General features: G+C 61.5%; 1 protein-coding gene across 1 annotated transcript in view; it reads right to left on the reverse strand.

The window, feature by feature from the left end:
* CACNA1F (calcium voltage-gated channel subunit alpha1 F) overlaps positions 1-8,718 on the reverse strand; it is a 29,163-nt gene that overhangs the window by 19,500 nt on the left and 945 nt on the right. The window contains exons 3-13 of the mRNA XM_039719094.1: positions 8,448-8,553; positions 6,911-7,050; positions 6,688-6,830; positions 6,461-6,613; positions 4,740-4,936; positions 3,385-3,488; positions 3,145-3,302; positions 2,978-3,061; positions 1,167-1,254; positions 715-741; positions 51-211 (exon numbers count right to left, since the gene is read on the reverse strand). Coding sequence (XP_039575028.1) covers positions 51-211; positions 715-741; positions 1,167-1,254; positions 2,978-3,061; positions 3,145-3,302; positions 3,385-3,488; positions 4,740-4,936; positions 6,461-6,613; positions 6,688-6,830; positions 6,911-7,050; positions 8,448-8,553 — 1,361 coding nt within the window. The remainder of the gene's footprint in view (positions 1-50; positions 212-714; positions 742-1,166; positions 1,255-2,977; positions 3,062-3,144; positions 3,303-3,384; positions 3,489-4,739; positions 4,937-6,460; positions 6,614-6,687; positions 6,831-6,910; positions 7,051-8,447; positions 8,554-8,718) is intronic.

Raw genomic sequence — 8,718 nt, forward strand, 5'->3', positions numbered from 1 at the left:
GAGGGGTTAGAGAGGCACGGGGGGCTGTCGGGGGGTCACGGAGGTCGCACCCTGTGTCTCGGTGAGCCAGGGCGGCTGCCCGTGGTGCTCGGAGGCGATGGTGAGCGTGTTGAGGAACACGAGCAGCAGCACGGTCCAGTAGAAGGACACGGATTTCACGGCCGCGCGGCAGCGCCGGCGCCACAGGCGGTTCAGGCGGCGCAGGCGGCGGCTGCGGGGCGCCCAGAGGGGTCGGGGGACACAGGGGACCCGGGGGGGGACAGAAAAATCCCCCCCGTCACGCGGGAGGAGGGCAGGGGGGGTTGGGTTGGGGGGGGAAATGAGGGGTCACAAAAAATCAGAAAAGATCGAGTCTCTCCAGCGCTAAAACCTCACCCAAACCAGCCACACCCAGGCTTTTAAAAACCCATTTTTTTCCACAAAAACCATTTTTCCTAAGATCCAACCCATATTTCCCTTGGGGCAGGGCAGATTTGGGGGTAGGGAAGGACAAGGAGGGGGGAATTTGGGGTGTTTTGGGGAACGTGGAGGAATTCGGGGTACAGGGTGATGAGAGGGGGTGGGGGACGTAGGAGCAGTGGGATTTTGGGGAGGGGGGAGGTGGGGGGTGACAGAGTCCCTGTCAGTGGGACGGCTTGGGAGGCTTTAGGGGGGCCCCACTGCGGCCCTCCCCCCATTTTTTCCACACCCCCCCCCATTTTTCTCCCCACTCACCAGAATTTTGTCTTTGTAATTTTGCCCCTGAGGAGAGAAAAGCAGAAATTACCCCAAAATCTGGGGATTCTGGGGTAGTCCCTCGGCCATGGGGGGGCTTTTTTGGGGTGTTGGGGTCAGATTTGGTTGTGAGGGGCTTAGAGGATCCATGGTTGGGGTACCTGGGGGTGATCTTAGGGGTGCTGGGGTCGGTTTTGGGGTCCTGGAGGGAGCATGGGGGGGTCCGTGGGGTATGGAGGGGTCTCAGAGGGCTTTGAGGTGCTGTGGGGTCACTTCTGGGGTCTCTGTTCTGGGACTGGGGCCGCTCCAGCTGTGAGTGGTTTTGGGGGGACATGGGGGGGCTGAGGCGCTGTAGGTGCCGGGTTTGGGGTCCCCGGGATCTGTGGGGTGTCACAGGGATCCGGGCCGTGTCCCTGGGGGATCCCGGGGGTCGGGGGTCCCGCCGGGCTCACAGGCAGCGGTCGCAGGCGGTCGGCGGCGCCTCCTCCTCGCCCACGGTCTCCGTGTTCACCGAGGTGGTCTCGCTGCCCGGGAGGCTGGCTGGGGTGGGGGGCACACGTCAGCCCGGGGGGGCACACATAGGATGCTCAGGTCCAAAGAATTTGGGGTACCTGGGGTCAGGGAATGTGGGGAGCCCAGTCCAGGGAATTCAGGATGCTCAGGTCCAAAGAATTTGGGGTACCTGGGGTCAGGGAATGTGGGGAGCCCAGTCCGGAAATTCAGGGTGCTCAGGTCTGGAGTCACGGAATTTGGGGTGTCTGTATTCAGGGAATTTGGGGGTGCCCAGTCCAGGGAATTCAGGGTGCCCAGGTCTGTGTTTAAGGAATCTGGGTGTGCCCAGGTGTGAAGAATTTGGAGTGTTTGGGGCCAGGGAATTTGGGTGTGCCCAGGTCTGAGTTCAGGGAATTTGGGGGTGCCCAGTCCAGGGAATTCAGGGTGCTCAGGTCTGTGTTTAAGGAATCTGGGTGTGCCCAGGTGTGAAGAATTTGGAGTGTTTGGGGCCAGGGAATTTGGGTGTGCCCAGGTCTGAGTTCAGGGAATTTGGGGGTGCCCAGTCCAGGGAATTCAGGGTGCCCAGGTCTGTGTTTAAGGAATCTGGGTGTGCCCAGGTGTGAAGAATTTGGAGTGTTTGGGGCCAGGGAATTTGGGTGTGCCCAGGTCTGAGTTCAGGGAATTTGGGGGTGCCCAGTCCAGGGAATTCGGGGTCCTCAGGTCTGGAGTCAGGGAATTTGGGGGTGCTCAGGTCTGAGTTGAGGAAATTTGGGGTGTCTGAGTTCAGGGAATTTGAGGGTGTCCCTGTCCAGGGAATTCGGGGTGCTCAGGTCTGGATTCAGGGAATTTGGGATGCTCAGTTTCAGGGAATTTGGGGAGCTTCGGTTCAGGGGATCTGGGTGTGCCCAGGTCCAGAGAATTTGGGGTGTCTGGATTCAAAGAATTTGGGATGTCTGGATCCAGGGAATCTGGGTTCAGGGAATTTGGGATGCCCAGGTCTGGGGCATTTTGGGGTGCCTGGATTCAGGGAATTTGGGATCTCTGGGTTCAGGAAATTTGGGGTGCCCAGTTCTGGGGGATCTGGGGTGCCCAGGTCTGGGGGATCTGGGGTGTTTGGGTTCAGGGAATTTGGGGTACCCAGCTCTGGGGGATCTGGGGTGCCCCGGTCTGGGGGATTTGGGGTGCCCCGGTCTGGGGGATCTGGGGTATCCAGGTCTGGGGGATCTGGGGTGCCCAGGTCTGGGGGATTTGGGGTGCCAAGGTCTGGGGGATGTGGGGTGCTCAGGTCTGAAGGAATTTGGGGTGCCCAGGTCTGGGGGATTTGGGGTGCCAAGGTCTGGGGGATGTGGGGTGCTCAGGTCTGGGGGTTTTGGGGTGCCCAGGTCTGGAGGATTTAAGGGTGCTCAGCTCAGGGAATTTGGGATGTCTGGGTTCGGGAAATTTGGGGTGCCCAGCTCTGGGGGATTTGTGGTGCCCTGGTCTGGAGGATTTGGGGTGTTTGGGTTCAGGGAATTTGGGGTACCCAGCTCTGGGGGATCTGGGGTGCCCCGGTCTGGGGGATTTGGGGTGCCCCGGTCTGGGGGATCTGGGGTATCCAGGTCTGGGGGATCTGGGGTGCCCAGCTCTGGGAGATCTGGGGTGCCCAGGTCTGGGGGATCTGGGATGTTTGGGTTCAGGGAATTTGAGGTGCCCAGCTCTGGGGGATCTGGGGTGTTTGGGTTCAGGGAATTTGGGGTGCCCAGCTCTGGGGGATCTGGGGTGCCCGGGGTACCGTGGGTGTCAGTCGAGTGACTCGTGTGGCGCAGCCACTTCAGCCGCGGCTTCCGCTTCCCCATCAGGTCCTCGGCGGTCAGACCTGTGGGAAAGAAGGGTCACAGAGCTCTGGGGGGGCTCAGGATTTTGGGGTTCCCCCCACAACTGCCCCCCAGCCCCACTCACGGTGCTTCTCATGCTCCCCGTCCTCCTCGTCGCCCTCCAGCTCGGCCTGGGTGATCCAGTCCATGTAGCCCCGCAGATCCTCCTCCAGCTGCTGCTTCTCCCGCAGCTTCTGGAAGTCCCCACGGGCCTTGGCCTTCTCTCTCTCCTTGGAGAATTCCCTGGGCAGGGGGCACAGGTGTGACCCCAAACACGCCACGAACACCCCACTGCTGACCCTCAGCCCCGCTGCCGGCTCCTCACCCGCTCAGCACCCCCAGCACCAGGTTGAGGACGAAGAAGGAGCCGAAGATGACGAGGCTGACGAAGTAAATCCAGGGCAGCTCGTGGCCCATGGCGTCCTGCATCTGTGGGGGAAGATTTGGGGTGATGGGGTCCCCCCAAATCCCTCCTCAGGTGAGGCCAGGGACTCCCAGCAGAGAGGTCTGGGGCTCTGCCCTGGCCCTGGAGTGATTTGGGGGATCAGGGATGAGTGTGAGAATTTTGGGGGGTCAAGGTGGGTGTGAGGACTTGGAGGGGCTCAGAGATTTGTGTGAGGATTTTGGGGGACTCAGCAATGTGTGTGAGGATTTGGGGGGTTCAGGAAGGGGTTATGAGGATTCTGGGGGGCTCGGGAAGGGGTTGTGAGGATTTGGAGGGCTCAGAGATTTGTATGAGGATTCTGGGGGGCTCGGGAAGGGGTTGTGAGGATTTGGAGGGCTCAGAGATTTGTATGAGGATTCTGGGGGGCTCGGGAAGGGGTTGTGAGGATTTGGAGGGCTCAGAGATTTGTATGAGGATTCTGGGGGGCTCGGGAAGGGGTTGTGAGGATTTGGAGGGCTCAGAGATTTGTGTGAGGATTTTGGGGAACTCAGTGATTTGTGTGAGGATTTTGGGGGGTGTTGGTGGGTGTGAGGACTTGGAGGGGCTCAGAGATTTGTATGAGAATTCTGGGGGGCTCGGGAAGGGGTTGTGAGGATTTGGAGGGCTCAGAGATTTGTGTGAGGATTTTGGGGGGCTCAGGGAGTGGTTGTGAGGATTTTGGGGAGCTCAGTGATTTGTGTGAGGATTCTGGGGGGTCTCAGGGAGGGGTTATGAGAATTTTGGGGAGCTCAGTGATTTGTGTGAGGATTCTGAGGGGCTCAGGGAGTGGTTGTGAGGATTTTGGGGAGCTCAGTGATTTGTGTGAGGATTCTGGGGGGTCTCAGGGAGGGGTTATGAGAATTTTGGGGAGCTCAGTGATTTGTGTGAGGATTTTGAGGGGCTCAGAAAGGGGTTATGAGGATTTTGGGGGGGGTCTCACCCAGTAGAGCACATCAGTCCAGCCCTCCATGGGGATGCACTGGATTTGTGGGGGCTCTGTGATTTGTGTGAGGATTTGGGGGGCTCAGGGAGGGGTTATGAGGATTTGGGGGGCTCAGAAAGGAGTTATGAGCATTCTGGGGGGCTCGGGGGTCTCACCCAGTAGAGCACGTCAGTCCAGCCCTCCATGGGGATGCACTGGATTTGTGGGGGCTCAGTGATTTGTGTGAGGATTTGGGGGGCTCAGGGAGGGGTTATGAGGATTTGGGGGGCTCAGAAAGGAGTTATGAGCATTCTGGGGGGCTCGGGGGTCTCACCCAGTAGAGCACGTCGGTCCAGCCCTCCATGGTGATGCACTGGAACACGGTGAGCATGGCGAAGAAGAAGTTGTCGAAGTTGGTGATGCCGCCGTTGGGCCCCTCCCAGCGGCCGCGGCACTCGGTGTTGTTCTGCAGGCAGGCGCGGCCGTGCCCCGAGAAGGCGCAGGGAGAGGGGTCATCCTCGGACTCCAGGTCTGGGGACAGTGACAGCGGGCCCTGGTGACAGCCCTGCTGCCTCTCACTGCCCTCACCCAGCTCCGGACCCCACTGAGAGCTCCGGGCCCCGTGGGGAACTCCTGTCCCTGCTGAGAATTCCTGTCCCTGCTGACCATTCCTGTCCCTGCTGAGAATTCCTGTCCCTGCTAACCATTCTTGTCCCTGCTGACCATCCCTGTGCCTGCTGACCATCCCTGTCCCTGCTGACCATTCCTGTCCTTGCTGACCATCCCTGTCCCTGCTGACCATTCCTGTCCCTGCTGACCATTCCTGTCCCTGCTGACCATCCCTGTCCCAAGCTTCTCTTTCACCTGCACTCAGCTGCTGTCCCCACTCTTGTCCTTCCTGCCTACTCACACCCCTGACATTGCAGGGGCTCAGGGGTGTGCTGGGAACCCCAAAACCCTGCTGGGGTGTCCTGGGGGGTAATCACGGAATTTAGGGGGGTCTCAGTGTGTTAAGGAGCCCCAAAACCCTGCTGGGGTGTTCCAGGAATTGAGAGGGGTCTTGGTGCGTTAAGGAACCCCAGAACCCTGCTGGGGTGCCCTGAGGGGAATCTTCAGGGAATTTAGGGGGGGTCTCAGTGTCCAGCTCCGGACCCCACTGAGAGCTCCGGGCCCCGTGGGGAACTCCTGTCCCTGCTGAGAATTCCTGTCCCTGCTGACCATTCCTGTCCCTGCTGAGAATTCCTGTCCCTGCTAACCATTCTTGTCCCTGCTGACCATCCCTGTGCCTGCTGACCATCCCTGTCCCTGCTGACCATTCCTGTCCTTGCTGACCATCCCTGTCCCTGCTGACCATTCCTGTCCCTGCTGACCATCCCTGTCCCAAGCTTCTCTTTCACCTGCACTCAGCTGCTGTCCCCACTCTTGTCCTTCCTGCCTACTCACACCCCTGACATTGCAGGGGCTCAGGGGTGTGCTGGGAACCCCAAAACCCTGCTGGGGTGTCCTGGGGGGTAATCACGGAATTTAGGGGGGTCTCAGTGTGTTAAGGAGCCCCAAAACCCTGCTGGGGTGTTCCAGGAATTGAGAGGGGTCTTGGTGCGTTAAGGAACCCCAGAACCCTGCTGGGGTGCCCTGAGGGGAATCTTCAGGGAATTTAGGGGGGGTCTCAGTGTGTTAAGGAACCCCAGAACCCTGCTGGGATGTCCTGGGGGGTGCTCAGTGCTGGGGGGGTCTCAGGAGTTTTAGGGGCGCCTCAGTGTGAGGTGTCCTGGAGGGTGCTCAGTGCTGGGGGGTGCTCAGTGGTGGGGGGGGGAGTCTCAGTGCTGGGGGGGTGCTCAGTTCTGGGGGGGGTTTCAGATGTTTTAGGGGGGTCTCAGTGTGGGGTGTCCCTGGGGGATGCTCAGTTCTGGGGGTCTCAGGGGTTTTAGGGGAGCCTCAGCGTGGGCTGTCCCTGTGGGATCCCAGTCCCCAGGCTGGAGCACCTGGGAGCCCTGAGGGACTCCGGGGGTGCCCCAGGGCTGGGGGGGCCCCACGGGGTGAGCCCCCCGTGCCTACCAGAGCCGATGAAGAAGCAGGTCTTGTGCATGCGGCCGATGAAGAGCTCGAGGCCGATGATGGCGTAGATGATGATGACGAAGAGCACGAGCAGCGCGATGTGCAGCAGCGGCACCATCGCCTTCATGATGGAGTTGAGCACGATGTGGAGGCCTGGGGAAGGCACGGGGGGGTTGGCAGGAGGCTGAGGGGACCCTAAATCCCCCCTGTTCCCCCCGGGGTCTCACTGGGGACGCCGGAGACGAGGCGCAGCGGGCGCAGCACGCGGAAGGCGCGCAGGGCCTTGACGTCGAAGCCGCCCGGCTTGCCGCTCATGTGGTGGGCATCGCCCGGCTTGTGGGACACCTGCTCCAGGATCACGCTGAACAGCCTGCGGGGGGGACACCACGGGGGTCACAGGGCTCCGTGCCCCCCTCCCCAGGCCGTCCCCGTGCCCGGAGAGCCCCTGACCCCACGATGACGATGACGAAGTCCAGCAGGTTCCAGCCGTTGCGGATGTAGGCGCTGGGGTGCAGCACCAGCCCGTAGGCGATGATCTTCAGGAACGTCTCCACCGTGAAGATGATGAGGAACACGTACTCCACCTGCTCCTGGGGGGGCACGGTGGGCGTGGGGGGGTCAGCACCCCCTGCTCCAGGGGTGCACGGGGTCACCCAGGGTCCCCTTCCTCTTTTGGGGACGCCCCCTCCCCTGACACGCTGACCCCTTCTCCAGGAGGGCATTTCAGGACACTTCATCACTCAGTGTCCCCTTCCCTGGGGATCAGGGACCTTTGAGGACCCTCACTGACCCCTGAAACCTCCCCCAAAATAACCCCAAAACCCCTCATTGCTCAGCATCCCCTTCCCTGGGGATCAGGCACCTTTGAGGACCCCTGAAACCTTCCCAAAAATAACCCCAAACCCCCTCATTGCTCAGTGTCCCCTTCCCTGGGGATCAGGGACATCTGAGGACCCCTGAAACCTTCCCAAAAATAACCCCAAACCCCCTCATTGCTCAGTGTCCCCTTCCCTGGGGATCAGGGACCTTTGAGGACCCTCACTGACCCCTGAAACCTTCCCAAAAACAACCCCAAAACACCACCAGAACACCCCTGAAATGTCCCCAAAACCCCCCTCCAAAAATATCCCATAATCCCTGAGACATCCCCAAAAAACCCACCAAAACCAGCCCTAAAATATCCCCAAAAAGTCCATCAAAACCACCCTGAAAACATCATCACCCCATCCAGCATCCCCCGGGGACATTTGGGGATCCCCTGCCAAAATCCCCTGGAGACATTTGGGGTTCCCCTCCCAGCATCCCCTGGGGACATTTGGGGTTCCCCTCCCAGCATCCCCTGGGGACATTTGGGGTTCCCCTCCCAGCATCCCCTGGGGACATTTGGGGTTCCCCTCCCAGCATCCCCTGGGGACATTTGGGGTTCCCCCCCAGCATCCCCTGGGGACGTTTGGGGTTCCCTCTCCCAGGATCCCCCGGGGACATTTGGGGTTCCCCCCCCAGCATCCCCTTCTCCTGAGGAATGGGACAGGGATATTTGTCCCTTTTTGGGGACAAGAGACAGGGACCCTTGGGACCCCCCTTGCACCCCCTTCCCTTTGGGGACAGGGACATCCGGGCCCCCCGCAGCCCCCTCCCCGTGTCCCCTTTGTGGGTGACGGGGGCGGCTCAGCCGGGATTAACCCCCCCTCATCCCCCGGCCCCGGCGGCAAAGCGGATTAAGGCAGGCGTGCCAGGGGACACGTGTGACACGGGGACCCCCCCGCGTCCCCTCAGCCCTGCCACCCCCCGGTGCCACCCCAGGGTGCCACCCCCCGGTGCCACCCCCCGGTGCCACCTCGCCAGGGTGACACAGGGACCCCCCCAGGTGCCACCCCTCGGTGCCACCCCCACCCCTGCCCAGCCCCCAGCCGGGACCAGCGAGACCCCCAGGGGCAGTGCCCGGGTGGGGGGCACCCCCCGCTCCGGGGGGTCTGGGGGCGCCCACCAGGTTGTGGTTGGAGGTGTTGGAGTCGTCCTCGGGGAAGGGGATGTAGACCCCCAGGGCCACGCAGTTGGCGAAGATGGTGGCGAGGATGAGGATGTCGAAGGGCCTGGGGGGGAGTGGGGGGCGGCAGGAGTGGGGGGTCCCCGAGGCCCCCAGACCCCCTGAGCCCCCCACTCACTTCCACTCCACAACTGACAGACCCCCAAGCCTCCTACTCACGTGCACTCCATGATGATGATGGCAGCCCCCAGACCCCCCCAGACCCCCCCCC

This window comes from Passer montanus, unplaced genomic scaffold, assembly GCF_014805655.1.
Source record: "Passer montanus isolate IOZ18808 unplaced genomic scaffold, ASM1480565v1 scaffold403, whole genome shotgun sequence".
NCBI classification, from domain to species: Eukaryota; Metazoa; Chordata; class Aves; order Passeriformes; family Passeridae; genus Passer; species Passer montanus.